The sequence below is a fragment of the Chelmon rostratus genome, chromosome 7, assembly GCF_017976325.1.
Source record: "Chelmon rostratus isolate fCheRos1 chromosome 7, fCheRos1.pri, whole genome shotgun sequence".
Taxonomy (NCBI): Eukaryota; Metazoa; Chordata; class Actinopteri; order Chaetodontiformes; family Chaetodontidae; genus Chelmon; species Chelmon rostratus.
In genome coordinates, this window is record NC_055664.1 from 25,178,515 (window position 1) to 25,194,505 (window position 15,991).

Below are 15,991 nucleotides of genomic sequence, written 5' to 3' on the forward strand. Positions count from 1 at the left end.
CATTGTGTGAGTCAGCTGTTTCTCTCTGCTGGGGATTTTCCCTGGGTTATATTGGAGGTGGGAGGTGTGATGAAAGGGGAGTGGGAGCACGGAGGCGTTCTTACCTCACCTGGACCAGCAGGGGCAGCAGACTGTAGTCATGTTATAGCTGCCTGATGTAAAATGAAAATGCCCTTTGTGTGATATATGACTAAGGAGGAAGGGTAAAAAAAATTGATTTGTTTTACAAAAAATCACTCGGGACTCTGATAGCTCATCGGAAATGAGTTTAGGTTAGTTTAACTTAGTAAAAATGTATATCGGTGTTGTAAAGAAGCTCCATGATTCTGTAGAAATCATTATGTCAATCGTAACTTCGCTACCAGCTGCTCTTATAATTTGCTCTCATAATTGTACAGGGTTTAACTTGTCATGCTCATGAGCTGTAAATCAATAATAAGTCCCATTTGTATTCAATTGAAGTTTCCCACAGTCCATCACCAGGATGCTGAATGTAATGATGGAGCAAACACAAACTCTACAGCAGGTTATTCGGGCGGCCCTCCCCTGTCAGTAACTGAGCATGTAGGTGTTTGTGCAGTTTGAGAAATGTATTGTTGTCTATTTGGGGAAAGAGCTGAAAAATGTTAGCAGTATAATCCCTTCATTTTTTATCCCTTTCTCTGTTATTTGTCTTGTTTTTCATCCCTGCTGGGAATCCTCCAGATAAGAAGAAAAGCTGGTGGCGGTGTGAGTTTGGGAGTAATGCAATGCAGTGTTACTGCGTTTAGTCTTTTTTTCCCCCCATGGGGTTTTTGTTTAATAGTACGAGAAGAAAGGAAGAGGAGATTAGATCCTTTCAATGCTGAATCCTTCTCACTGAGAGCTGGGAATCGCAGGAAAATGTTCTGCGTGTTGGTCTTCTTCGACACATCTCCAGTGATCATTTTCACATCACAAAAGGCCACACACAGATTACTCAGCGGCGCTGCTCCATTCTATTCTGGGTTTTATTTTGTTATTCTAATATGGCCCAGGCCTGTGACTCATACAATGCTGAGTGATCACAATGTGGCTCAGATAATTGTACAGTCTGCACTCACTGGTGGGCCTTAGCCATGCCACCTGTTGTACAGTAGCAGGCTACTTAAATACGCTCTCCGCTCAAAAAAAGTGGATGCCCTTGGTTGAACTACAGGTATCTAGTATTCAACCTCCTCCTCAAAAAACACCCTGCAAGCACTTCAGCCCCCACATTTGCTGTCAAGAGATCGGCTTAGCTTGCAATAGCCAGCAGTCTTTCCTTTTCTCTCTTTAGAAAAAGCCCACAACAACAGCCACAGGCCTCTGAAATGTCTCACTGCACTATAAACACATGAAAGTCTACATCAGGTAACCCAGAGTTCATGCCACGGTGCCGTTTCTCTGCTGTTGACGGTAAAAGCTGTGTCACTGTTTCATTTTGCCACGCTGGTGGTGTGAATCACACAGGCGAGCGAGTTTGAGGGGGTATTCAAGCTCCAGTCTATAAGAGCAGTTTCTTTTTATAGTGTGCCACTATAAGTGCCCACACTCTGGAGGGAGAAACCAGAGGAGTCAGTGTCCTACTTGCCAGAATCCTTTTGGAGATGGGGTGTGCGAGTGTGTAGATGTGGGTGTGTGTGCGTGTCAAGTGAACAGAGATCTTGTTCATTGTTGTGACAGTCAATTGTGGCGTTTGTGACAAATGCGGGCCTGCAGACGCCACAGGACTGTATGAGCAGTTATGTTCACAGGAAGTTTTGGTGACTTGGAAGTTAAAAGGTGACAACATGTCTTTCAGTTTTCTGTAATATTTAGTCCAGTTTGAATGTAGATATTGTATCTAGACGTCTTTTGACAGTTGGGTAGCTCAGTGCTCACTCGGTAGGCACTTTATATTGCGCCAGTAACTGTTTTTGGTTAGAGATTTCATTGCCATTATGCCTGTGTTTGACACATGACATGCAACAGAGGTCTCGAGCTGGATCTCGGACGTTGTGGTTATTTGGAATGAGTCTTAACCACTTGGCTGTCGGACGCTCTGCCAGTGACTTTTTTAGGCTGTCTAGGTTTGGGTTCTGATAACCACTTCAGTTTTGCTTTTAGTTCCACGATGATACAATTCCCATATTTGCTGACCAAATCTTTAGCTTGTATCTCTCTTTATTTTAAGAGCAATGTTCAAAACATTTTGGTAGTCATTTCTTTTAAAAATAGCAAAATAATATGTGATGCAAAACTGTCAAACTATGAGTGTTTGTGCTTATTTATTTAGCGATACGATTACTTAGATTTGTGCCACTTAAAGTAGATTTAATAAGGTATTTAAAAGCATTCTGATTCGATAAGCAAATTCAGCACTGGATTTAGATGCCGTCCCCTGCAGGATATCTTCACTGCAAAATGAAAAGCCCGCCTTTCATCACCGCCTCTCTCTTCCTTCATTCGTTAACACGTCATTTCTGTTTACTCCAGGGAGCGTTATACTATCATGTCTGGATGGCTTCTTTTTTCTGTGAGATCAGGATGGGATGCTTATTTCCATTTCTGCAGTTTAGGTGACACTGGCTGAGGAAGCACATCGGATATATATTTGGTTGCACTGCTGTTTATGTGTACAGGGACACAGTCTCTCCTCATTTTTCATCCCAACTGTCATTTGTTCCCTCTCTCTCTCTGTTTGTGTCTTTTCCACACACACACACACACAAACACACACACACACACACACATAGTCAGTCCAACAGTGAGCAACAGTAGCAGCAGATTTTGGTATGGCGGCAGATGACAGACGGAGGTGAGGAGGTGGGGAGGGTGTGAGCGAAGCAGGGCTTTAGAAGTGCTGAGCCCAGGAGATGAACACGTCCACAACACTCACACACACACACGCACACACACACACACACACACACACACATACACACAGCACCTGTTAGTCTGCCTGCTTTGGTCACAGCAGTTTACACAATAAACAGGTGGTCTGGTCTGCTTTCTCAGGCACGAGACGGATACAGAGAGAGGGAGCAAAGTGTTGCAAAGTGACACAACTGGTATGCTGTATGTGTGTGTGGTTGTGTGTGTGTGTGGGTGTGGGTGTGTGTGGGCAGAGATGATGATTAGCTCTGTCATCTTACAACTAGAAGGATCAAGGCATCTTTTCTGCATGAAGGTTCCTTGTGTTCACGTCCATGTTACCACTCACAGTTCAAAGATGTCTGTTTTGTGTGAAATCATATCAATAATTTAAGTAGTAGTTTGATAAAAATAAGTCAAAATCAGATCAAAGTTGGTGCTCGGACCAAACTCATGCAGTTTATCTGTTCACCTTCTCTCAAACTACTGTTCTGAACACACAAATAAAAACATACTAGTAGTATACTATTAGTATAACTCCTTAACTAATCATACAGTAATGACTAATTACACACTAAGCATACTAAATCATGCATGCTGTACAGTTTTGCTGATGATTTTTGAATACTTTTCTTTATTGATGCTTGGATGTGTTTATCTCACTGTTTCAGGCAGCCTTGGTTTCTATTAATGGAACGAAATGGCATCTGAATCAATTAGCAGACTATTGATAATTGAGTAAGCCGGCACTGCTTTACTTCTCACCTACTAATACATTTGCATATTGTATTCAGAGATGAATGGAAACATAGCAACATAATTTTTAAAATGGCTGGCAGTGATATAAAGTCGATGTGATTAGTGGGAAAAATCACTGGTACGCTCCTTCAAAGCCCTTTAGAAGCTAGAACAGCATCAAGTGTTTTGTGGCTAAACAAGTCCAGAAGCCCGGTGTTGACTTGATAAATTCTCACTCACAATGCTTGTTCCAAGATGCCAAATCTTCCATAATGTGTGTGCAGCTGGGGTTTTGTCAGAGAGCAGAATGTTGGAGACGTTGACGTAAATATTAAACTATCTTAGATCCACATTGCAGTCGTTGGCTTGGGGCATTTGGATTAAGCTGCAAAAGCTGTCTGGAGAAATCGGGCAGTATTTTTTCTGAGCCGTAGGAACCTGGTCTTATTAAAGAATAAGTTTTAGCAAAGGCTGAGATGAAACCGTGAAGATTAACTTGGTGAACTTCAAGCGAGGTTCAAGGATATTTGGAGTTTAATGTTTGGATTGAACTCTTCATTTGAACTTTCCACAGAATGTAAGATGGTAAATAGTTTTTTTGATAGACTGGAGATGTTTCTCGTATTTGCCCCAATATTTCATATTTTAGTTTTTCAAGTCCTATTTTCTCAGGCTATTAGGCTATGTTTCCATTCTGACTATGGGATGTTGCTTGTCTTGCACAATAAATCTCTCTCTGCACCTTAACTCACTCCTGTATTCAGTTTCTGGATTACACATCTGCTTTAAACAGGCCTGCTGATCAGGAAAGTACTTAAAGGCATTTTTTTTAGAGGAATAGATTTTGGATTCAGGCCAGCAAAAATAAATTATTTATAATGGTGTTGTCTGTAGAAAGTCTGCTGTCTGCCAGACTTATCATCTTTCAAAGGGCACAGGCTGTTTAATGTTTGATGTCTGGTAGTTTGTAGCAGTTTAACTGAGCCCGAGGGGAGTGAAGCCAGTGTGTGGTATAGCTGTCAAAACACAATGTCACTTCTGTCAAGATTTGAACCCTAATTCTATTATGAGTGTGTCTGAAATGTAAAACCCAGAAAGCTTTAAGGTAGAATGGTTAAACACGATACATGTCCTTTACTTTTCCTGTGTTTAACTGAAACATAATCAGATTTGGGTAGTGATTGGTTGATTTGACTCTTTTCTCATCAGATATAGAGGTTAGTTAGTTTTCCTCTGCTCAATGCAAGAGAGTCCAAGTGAGTCTTCTACAGTAAGTATCTCTGAGGGAGATCTTTAAGTATCTGCTGGTCAGCAAAAGGAGGGAATGTGATAGTGACAGGTGCAGCCACCTAAAATAGGATTGGAGTGGAGGGCGGGAGGGGGTGCAGAGCAGAGTGGTAGAGGTAATGGAAAACACGAGAGAAAAGAGGACAGCAATGAAATAATAAGAGTACAGAGAGAAAATATGGGCAAAAAGAGCACATCAAAAGAAAGTGTGAAACAAGAGTGATCATGAGAAAGAGCAGAATGTGAAAAAGACAAAGCTTTAAATGCTCTTCTGTGCACTGAAAGATTTACCAGCAATGATTCAGAGCAGCACCATAACTTTTCTGTCTCAAGCCACCTATAGCTTTGGTGCTTCATAACTTGTCTGTAAAATCAGTCCATTCCACTTTAGACATATAACTCAGACATGCAGAGATGCACTCACACGACTGTAATGATGATGCAGCAGTAACAGTTTCACATTAACGATATATGTACTTTTTCACAAGCATGTAGTTTAAGTTGTTGTTTAATTTCATATTTATTGACACATGAAATAATTGCCGCTTTGTTGTTTGGTGTGCTGCTGTCAGACAGTCTGCATGCACTTTTTCTTGAATGTTGCAGCTACAAAAATCCTGACACTGGTGAGTTAATGGGATGGTTTGGCTATTTTTGAGGTGATGTGTATGAGATGGTGTGTAGGCCTGGTGTTTACTGTATGTAAACCAATCTCTCAGCCTGATCTTTTTATTCACACTTGATGACTCTTTACATATCCTGAGAAAGTATAGACTCTTCAATCTACAGTGTCAGGTGATGGTGGGTGGAAGATTTATCAATGAAAATTGTCTGATGTTAAAATGCTTTAGAGGCGTTTAGAGGATTCTGAAAAATTAAGATACAAGGCAAAAGTGTTTTGAAAGAAAGGAAGGTTGTTTGGGAGATTTTATTCTTGCAGATCTTTTAGCAAGTAAAGGAGAAAACATGAGCGAGAGTGCTTGATGTAGGGGAATGAGGGTGTCGCATGGCCCTTCAGACTGCATCCTGTGATGGAAGATCCTGATAGTGCACCTGTATGGTCTCTCCCAGTGTTCAAAGGGAAACCCCATAACCACTCTCTCCTCTGCTTTATTGAACCATTTCTCTCCTCCACCCACACACTGTGCAATGTGCTGTCCCTCACTCTTTTTCTGCAGACATAAAGAGAGTGAGGGACAGCACATTACATCAGCACACTTTTAGCAGAGCACTGGGCAGAAATCAGGACCATAAAGAAAGAATGGATATGTTTTTCATTTGAGGAGAGTGATTTGATGACTTTGCAGGTTTTCAGCCGCACAGATGTGGCACTTTGTCAAGTCAGAATTTGAGAGTATGGCGTCAAAATAAGTAGCAAAGTGAAATAGTAAGCCAGTATTGCGGTGGAAATATCAGTCATGAACTGAAATAAAGATTAAAACAAAGGTTTGTGAAACAGTTGAAACAGCATTGAAACCAAACAAACAAAACAACATACGGTAATTTGATTTTAATGGCTTTTGATTTTGCTGTGAAAAAACATTTAACTTAAAGTTTACAATGTGATTTTGAACACTCTTATTATCAAGATAATGTAGATATATCTGTTGCACATATCAAACATGTGTTTGAAAATATGTCACTATATATATAAAAAAATTACAGACTAGACAAAAAATAATTTGTTCTTTGTGTATTTGTGTCTTCTGGTCTCAGGCTATGCATCACTTTTGTTGGTGTTTTTTTATGGAGATAAAGAAAAAGCACACTGCTTTTGATATATTCTAAGAATCATGTTTATTGTACCAAAATGCATTTGAAAATCAGGCCTTTTGGACAGTGCAGAACTGACTGATGGATTAAAGCCGCCAGTCCCGGTTTCCCAGTGCTGAATGTCATATTCGATTCTTGAACAGTGAACCAGCTGTTTACCTGCTAGTGGAGAAGACAAACCTCCCAACTACACTTAAAAATGTATCAGCACTTAGCTGGATGCTTGTGTTACCAAGATAGCATCAGTTTAGACCATGAGAAAGTGTTCCACTCAACTGGATAAACTGATCTCATCTTCTCTCACTTCCCCCACATTACTCTCTAAATATGAGGATATCCTCCACAAACAGAAGTGTCACTGCACGTGAAACTAAACAATCTAACACACTATCTGCCCACAGCAAGACCTGTATCAGCTGTGTTCACAGTTGTAGAATTACACCTCAGCGCCCATTCTGTCCTACCCTTTATTTAGGGGAGGGGTCGGCCAGCTCGCCATTTTGCATCTGTATGCTTATTTGCTTCCTGTTTAGGGCGGACAGCATGCCTGCTTGTCTGGGGAACCCTGGCTACCCCCTGTCTGCATGTGCACCATCAGACGGCCCTAGTGAAAATACAAAGGTGTCTGCTTTCAGCCACTGTCTGTGCCCCTGGCTGTAAATCTCTGCTGCATTACACACCTCTATTTGCGCACACTAGTGTGTTTGCTTGTGTAACTGTCTGTCAGTTTACATCCAATTGTCTCTGCCTCTCCCTCTGACCCCCAACATCCACATAGCCCAGATGCTTCAGCCGCTAAGTCCAAACTTGGTTTGGTTGTAACCCCACACCCATCATGTTGATGGGGCATCAAATGCTTTTCATGTGCACGTCTTCGCCCACTTCCCAGGTAGAAAAGCGGCGGGTCAGGTGGGTGACAACTGCCTACCTGTCTTGGCTCCGGCAGATACGGTAATGTGAGATTTACAGATAATCAAGAGTTGTGGTTGTCTTATAATAAACCGTCAAATGCTCATCCTTTAAATCCTAAAAGCTGCCTCTATTAATATAAGGGTGAGTTAATCCCAAGGGTTCGTGTGGTCTCCAAGTCAGCTTTTCACGTGGTCAAATTGGGAGTGATTCACACAGTGTGACTCTTGGAAGGGCACGGCTCTGTTGTTGCTGATGCACTTCACAGTGCACTGTAAACAGTTTCACAATCAAGTCTGTGGATTTGAAGAATGAAAAGTTGGTTCCTCATCTTTCTTACTATGATAAATATTGGTTGTATGACGTCCACACACCGTTTCCACAAGGATTTTCAGTTTGTTCTGCTGTAAAAATTTCCTCTGCAGGCTCTGTGGCTGTCTAGTGTCTGAACCCTTGAGCTCTCAGTCTTCCTATGGGTCATTTGCCTTGATCTTGCCTACAGAGGTAGAGTGATTGAAGCGGAGTAAGTCTGCCATGCGAGACTGTGGCTGTAGAAATAGACGGAAGGACTGCTGTATAACGTTGGGGCATATTTCGCCTACGGTTGTCATCCGATCGCACGTCTTGTCTTGGAGCAATGAGTCACTTGGTTACTTCAGTCTGCTTTTAGACACTCTCAAGCTCAGCCCTATCTCCTTAATGGGGACTGCAGTCTGAGTCTGTATGCGCTGTCCTCAAAACATGGCCAGTTTAGCCCAATTTACCCTTCTTGCTCAGCCCACTTCAGCAGAGCTTTTTCTCTGACCTTACAACTTCTCTGCAGTGATGTCTCAGAACAGTCATAATTTATGTTCAGTGCTGATAAACAACGATCCATGTCGGTGTAGTGTGTATATGTAGCTACCGGTCTGAAACTCTGCAGTTGTGTGAGTGGTAGTTATTGCCGTTGTACGAAGGAGGGGGAGAAAGATATTCCACCGTTATGTTTTAGCATTGTTGAGAACTTGATCTCTCTTTTGCACCCAACCTCTATTATTCACAACTTTAGCTTTATGTTTGTGTAGTCCATGTACAGTTTTAGTAACACTTGATTTGCATATCAAGTGGAGTTGCTCATGTCTGCAGTGAAGGAGAGAAGGCACATTGCTCCACTTTCCAGAGTGCAAAGCAGGGAACGGAAGGACAGGACAGAGGAGACATTTCAGGGCTGAGGAGAGATAGATGATAGCCCCACCAAAGGAAGAGGGGGCACTCTTCAGCCAGCGAAACACTAGAGGCCTCTGGGTATAAAAGGGGAGTAGATGTTATGAGGTCACTGATCTGCATTACTTTCCATTTTCCTGGTGTGCCATAGACATAGACATGCAAACATTCTGCCCTCGACCTCGCTTTTAAGTGCCTGCCTGTTCTCCTAAACACTAAGTCATGACACATCGGTGGTGCTGAATCACCAGCGCGAGACAGCGAGCAGGTCAAGAGCGAGAAGACAGAGTGATTCATTAGTTGTTCGATGAGAGGAGAGAAAAGTCAGGAATCTCTCCAGAATTGTAGAAAGGAATATTTGTCAGGTTAAGTGACAGAGCCATTTACATAATGACTGAGTAGAAGGAGCAGCTGAGAATGTGTCAGTGTCAGGTGTGGGTTTCATAGAGGAGGGGGTGTTTATTGCTGTATTTACACCAGACTCTGGAGGGTCCGGGCATTGACGAGGAGCAACAAATTACTGTCTGTTAGCATTCTGCTTGAGGAATTGAGTTGTGTGTGTCTATTTGCTGAGAGGAACTGTTTGAAGTCTTCTCAACTGGACATTTAAAAGACCATGGCAGTGTTTTTGCCCGTTTTTGCTTCTTAACCACTGAATATGTGCATATTCCTGCTGACCATTTTGAATTTCAGATTTTTTCATGCATTTTTTCTACTTTGCAGGTAGCCATGGCTTTTTATTTATTGAAACTTAAAACTCTCTTTAGTTGTGCAATCCATCACAGTGAACATCATGTCATGTGTCAAGTTCATTTATTGTTGTATGTCAGTGTAGTTTAAGTTGGAATTACAATAATACAACTTTGACAGAAACTAATGCAAATTTAACATACGCTGTGATGGATTAAGTCACTAAAAGAAGAAAATACATTCAAAGATATAATAAACTTATCTGGGTGAGAAACGACTATCCAGTCTAGCAGAGATGATGATTCAGAGCCCCACTGCAAAGTTCATTAATAAGTTGGAATTTTTTTAATCGTGTATACAAAAGTATACATAACACATAGCATATAAGTTTGATTGTGCCCTTGTAGGACATAAACACAACATTTTTATAGTCATTGCATGCTGTGCAGCAAGTGCCTATTTTCATTTCATTCTATTCAAAGAACAAATGCCTGCACAAAATGCCAAGTCAAGCCAGTTTTATTCAAGAATTGCTCTAAAAACACCTGACAGTGTGCGCTGAAATTTGAAAAAGCAGGTATAGCAGGAAGAGCCAGCAGCAAAAATCTGATGTAAAGCAAATAAGTGTATGATTGTAAGCCCAAATTAGTTGCAGGAGCATTAAATAACATGCCCTAAAATGAAAGATGAGAGCATGTTCAAATGTGTCCCTAAGTGTTTGATTGTGTTTTGGGTGCAGGATGACCAGGTCGTTCTGCAGTGCACTGCCTCCGTCCTGAAGGAGCAGATTAAACTATGTCTGTCCTGCGAGGGCTTTGGAAACCGCCTCTGCTTCCTAGAAACCACATCCAATGCTCAGGTAAGAACTCCTACCTTTGTTTGTCCTGTGCTTTATGTAACCTTGTTTTATCAACTTTGTTTTACCTCTGTGCTGTTTATACATTTGCAGAATGTGCCCCCGGACCTAGCCATATGTACCTTCATTCTGGAGCAGTCCCTGTCGGTCCGCGCTCTGCAGGAGATGTTGGCCAACACGGTGGAGATGACCGAGGTAGGACTTAAAAACAGAAGTGAAGAAATGATGAATATATGGAAAGGGGGTGGAGGCATAATTTTTTGCAGGCGTTTGAGAGATGAAGGTGCTTTAGAGGGATATGACTCATGAAAGGCAAATGGTAGAGAGATAGATTTTGGTAGAAAGATTTCCCCCATTCTTTCTGACAGATAAAAATGTATCTGTTTTTTTTTTACAATGTGTCCTGCTGCACCTGTCTCCTGTCCCTCTCACTGTCAAAGGATTTAAATTCTACAATTTCAACTGGGTTTGCTGATGCAGGTTTGAGATAGAGAATCTGGTTTTGTTGACAGCTTTGCCTATGCATGCAATTTTAGTTTAGTATTCCTCAGTACCTTTCACTGAGAGGAACTCTATGGTATATCTACTATCTATCTTACTCAGAGCTACTAAAGAAAACTAACGCCAATTTAATCTCTGCATCCAGTACATAACAAAGAGCTGTTTCGTTTAGAATAGCACAAAAGTTTGATGCTCCATTAAAGGTGGCTCTATCTTATGCAGTATTAAAAGCTGACTGAAATCTCAGAGGTCCTGCCCTCATTGTGGGACAGGACTTCTGTGGAACCAAGCATATTTCTTAAAGATGATTTTTATATTTGACCAGCTTTTATCTGTTTAGCCCAGCTTTGAAACCCATATTGGTAACACATTTTTCTTCCATTATTATTACTATATATGTGTTGTTGTTTTTTTGCTTTGTTTATAAAGTTTTGTTTATATATTTTATATATGCAATAATAAACGCAATAATTCCTATTTGGCTTTAAACATAAATGCAATAATTCCTATTTGGCTTTGAAGTTGATCAGGGTATTGTACATCATGATGCTTCAGTCTATGTGAGCACCACAGATCAAGTTTCTCTTTGCTTTTTTTGTTATGATTTTTTTTTTTTTTACTTGTTATCTGACACCACCTCCCCTCCCCTTCCCTTCTTGCTCTCTGCCAAGCAGGCAGTCGATTTGGACAAATGGGTATGTCTGTTAACATGTCTTAATTTCCTGTAACGTGTGTCCCAACCAACCTGGCAACTGTCCTCGTTCCTGTCCTGTTGCCCACTGGATGTCCTATTGAATGAAATAGTGCTGTATCATTCACACGTCTCGGCTCATATCTGTTAAACCCTCACCTCAAGGTGGTGGTCACTCTGTACGCCTGTCATTAATTTTCAGCTACAGAAACTGATGGGGTCCATTGTCTTTAGATGAATCTTTTATGCTGAGTTGCTCTTTATCTACTAAAAACTACATAGTTGCTGGTAAAATAATTAAGCTTTATTAAAATATTTGATTTATTTGACTGAAACTGGCAGAATCTGCTGTTTAAAGGCTAGTGTTGAGGCTGAAGTGAACAGTATTTTCTAATAAGTATCCTTGCATTTATTACAGCTCAATTATGCATCTATCTAACAATAGCAAGCAGATGTAGCAAGGTGTCACAATGCATCATCCTTTTGCATTTCATTTAGAAATATCACCAACACATTCATCCTGATGCCCTAATCATAAACATGACCTTACCTTGCTTGATGTTCTGCCCTTTGTTTCAGCACATTGTTCGTTGTTCATCCTTTGTTATGTCAAACAAATTTCTGTTCCTGCTTTTGTACAGAACATGCTTTCATACTTCTGCAAAAACTGAATGTAATTCAACTGTAGACCTTAATTACCGTAAAGACATGGAAATCCACAAAATATATAATGTAAAAATGTTGTTGTTTGGGGGTGTTTTTGTCTTTTCGAGCGGAAAACTAGCCAAACATCTGTGAAATCACATCATTCTGATGTATTTGCATATTCATCAATTTACCAAGCAGAATGCAAGGCAACCAAAAGTACTTATAGTATTGTGTTTTTATATAACTCAAAAAAAAAATCCTCTTGCCTTTATTTAGTTTTAACTGTAGTTTAAAGCAAAGAGTTGATGGGTTGTCAACAGGTGCTTTGGAATATGTTTGAAACCACAAACTAAAAAGGGAGGAAAAGTGCCAATATGTAGCATTTAATATCACATACTGATGTCATGTATTGTAAGAATTCAGTATTCAAAGATAGATTGACTTCTGTACTACTAGCTTTCAGTTCTCAAACATTTCCCAATAGTTGCTCTCTTTAATTGTTTGGAAAGCATGGTAATGTGGTTTTTGTCCCTACTCCAGCTAACTTTCATTCCCAGTTTACGGTAACATACGGCAATAAAATGCAAGCTCCTTGTTATACTGGAGACTAAGAATATGGACAGAAAACCCCATGTTTCAAGTTTGTAAAAGGCAGGCGAAAGAAGCCTTGTCTGTCTCCGGCTAAGAAAGTTTAAGATGGCTTTAAGAGAAGTCCTCTATTTGCAGTATTTAAGTAGTTGATTATTGTCACTAGCTTGGGCAACTTCTAGCCTCATAGAAGTTGGAAGATGTGGATGAGCCAGGCCTTTTTAATGGTGAGCAGGAGGATGAGAATAGCATGTGGAGGGTCCCACCCACCTCTGTCAGGAGTGTGCGGGGAAACCAGACACCCCCAGAGCTCTGGACAGGCCTGTCTCCTTTTAAAACACACACACTCAAACATTTGTCTGTCTGTACTCGTGAGGAACCTCACTGACATAATGTTTTCACCAGCCACTAAATACATAACACCAACTCTTACCGTAAACCTAATTCTAACTTTGGGAAATCACACGCCGCCACCTGTCCTAACCAAGCCTGGTGCTAATGCGGACCAGGGCCACCACTTGACATACTTGCCCTTGTCTCATCCCAATGGATTATGGGTGCTTAACCCAATGAACCGCTAAACATTATCTTTCTCTTGGCTAAACTAAATGCTTGCTTTGATTAATCTAATCTATAACTGTTGCAGTAATTGTGTTTTCTCATCACGTCCTCGCTGGATGTTGAGAAAAGTTAGGGTGGATTAATGTTATGTTTTCCGCTATGTGAGATATAATCTGTTGGGACTGGATGCAAAGTTTTAAGTTTGTTTTGCATTGTGGCAAACTTCATCAGTCACATCATTGTGATACCTTGTCTGAGGATAATGATTCATAGCATAGAATTGACCCATTTTTCAGCAATATCTTTACGCTGCTTTGTAATTTATGTGTTTCTTTTTATTTTCTTGTATTTGTATGAAAATGGACCCCAAAATGTTCTGTACAGTAATTGCTTGGGGGAGAAGTCATTGCTCAGTGTTGTGGAGATTTTAATTAATATTGTTTAATAATTTTTGTCTCCAAATGACTCACATAAGTATTGTTTCTAGACTTGTTTTTTTTTTCTTCTTAAAAATTAGATGTTAAACCTTTGGCATACATAGAAGTTGTTGATGATGTGTCATTTACAGTTATTGACAGTTCAGACTCTTTTTAAATATGTGTTCTTCATAACTCTGGATCTTCTGAAATATCTCCTTGTTTTCCTCCCTTACTGACTCAAGGTCTATTTGATGCACAAGTCTTGTCAGGCTTTTCTGTTAAATATTTCTCTGTCCTCTTCACCTCCAGTCGTCCCAAGGTGGAGGTCATCGTACCTTGCTGTACGGTCACGCCATCCTTCTGAGACACAACCACTCAGGCATGGTAAGACTGGACAAAGACAAAGATTGTTTTAATTCCATTTATTACTGTCATTTTCATCCAAATTTTGTTGCATTTTGTCAAACTTCTGGTCATCTACCTCCACAGTACCTGAGCTGTTTGACTACATCTCGGTCACTCACAGACAAGCTGGCCTTTGACGTGGGCTTACAAGAAGATTCCACTGGTAAAACCAAATGTGGAAATCATTTTTCACAATACAGCAGAATACTCTAGGCCTGCATTTAACTGATCACTCAGACTCATTATCCTCTAGTAGCATTGTTTATAGTAATTGTTGTATGTTGTTTGTATTTTGTTGAGTCGGCCTTCTTGAGCTATTATAGTCAGCGGTGCATATCCTCTATAGCAGTATATTTCTTTCACACTGTAATTTGAGAAGTATAAACATTGTTGTGATTTACTGTGAGGGAGCAGTATGTTGTAAGTAAACATGCAGGGTTTTTGTTTTTTGTTTAACGATATTTTGAGTGAACGTACCCGTCGATCTCAAGGGGGAAATTTAGGTTGTTTTTTGTTCTTCCTCGTCTTGCAGGTGAGGCATGTTGGTGGACCATTCATCCAGCTTCAAAGCAAAGGTCAGAAGGTGAAAAGGTGAGGGTGGGTGATGACCTCATCCTCGTCAGTGTGTCCTCTGAGCGATACCTGGTAAGCATCTTCATACTCCATCCACTTTGCTGTTACACAATGGAGGCTTTAGACACGTATACGCTGTGCTAAACTCCATCTTTTTCCATCCACTTCTTGTCCTCTGTCCTCAGCACCTGTCTTACGCCAGTGGAGATCTGATGGTGGATGCCTCCTTCATGCAGACGCTGTGGAACATGAATCCAATTAGTTCAGGATGTGAACTAGCTGAGGGTACAAACCTGATTTACACATTTTGATCAACAGCCACCAATGCTGTGCATCTCTGGAAACCTTTCAAACACACAATACTCATACACATATGCACACATTGATATATGCAGATGATCTACACATTTTGTTGTTTTATTTCCAAGTATCAATTGTTGGCATATTGGGTGCTATCAGAACTGCCACTCAATATGCACGCCCATTATAGTGTGAATTCCTCTTCTCAGGGTTTCTGACTGGGGGTCATGTTCTCAGGCTGTTCCACGGCCACATGGACGAATGTCTGGCCATCGCTACACCAGAAGAAGGAGAGGAAAAGCGCAGGTACGAGGAAGCAGAGTGGGTCTGAGCATCCAATCATCCTGTTTTTCTGATACCACTTGACCGTATGTGTCTCTGCTCTGACTCAGGATGGCTCATTATGAAGGTGGTGCTGTGTGCAGCCAGGCTCGATCCCTGTGGAGGTTGGAACCCCTCAGAATCAGGTGATTGCCCCCTCAAGGCATTTGCTAAATGAATATGGAATTTGTGCCAGATATGCTTGTTGACAGATTGTTTTTTTTGAGTTATAGTCTTCCAGTTGGCATACTTTGCATCGTAACTTCTTATTTCACCAGTCATGTCTTTAAACATTTTTTTAAGGGTTCTTCCCCTTTATTAAGATGGCAGTTGAAAAAAATAGAAAACTTATGGGGAAAGGGAGAAGAGGATGACAACTAAAAACTAGTGAAAGAATTACCTAAACATTTTCAACAACAAACACCAGAGAATAACAGTATCAAAAGGCCAACTTAATTGGCCTTTTGATAATATGTTGGAGTTTTATTCGATGTCTGCCTGCAGCTGGAGCGGTAGCCACATGAAGTGGGGGCAGTCTTTCCGTATTCGCCACATCACCACAGGCCGGTACCTGTGTCTGGATGAGGAGAAGGGTCTGTTGGTGGTCGACCCAGAGAGGGCCAACACCAAACTATCTGCTTTCTGCTTCCGAATTTCAAAGGTCAGAGTTAGTCC

At 40.9% G+C, this 15,991-nt stretch overlaps 1 protein-coding gene across 1 annotated transcript in view; it reads left to right on the plus strand.

Moving 5' to 3' along the window:
• Positions 1 to 15,991, plus strand: part of ryr1b (ryanodine receptor 1b (skeletal)) — a 69,387-nt gene that overhangs the window by 2,093 nt on the left and 51,303 nt on the right. Inside the window, exons 2-10 of the mRNA XM_041940466.1 lie at positions 10,193 to 10,312; positions 10,403 to 10,504; positions 14,027 to 14,101; positions 14,207 to 14,285; positions 14,655 to 14,767; positions 14,881 to 14,980; positions 15,205 to 15,301; positions 15,388 to 15,462; positions 15,821 to 15,977. Coding sequence (XP_041796400.1) covers positions 10,193 to 10,312; positions 10,403 to 10,504; positions 14,027 to 14,101; positions 14,207 to 14,285; positions 14,655 to 14,767; positions 14,881 to 14,980; positions 15,205 to 15,301; positions 15,388 to 15,462; positions 15,821 to 15,977 — 918 coding nt within the window. The remainder of the gene's footprint in view (positions 1 to 10,192; positions 10,313 to 10,402; positions 10,505 to 14,026; positions 14,102 to 14,206; positions 14,286 to 14,654; positions 14,768 to 14,880; positions 14,981 to 15,204; positions 15,302 to 15,387; positions 15,463 to 15,820; positions 15,978 to 15,991) is intronic.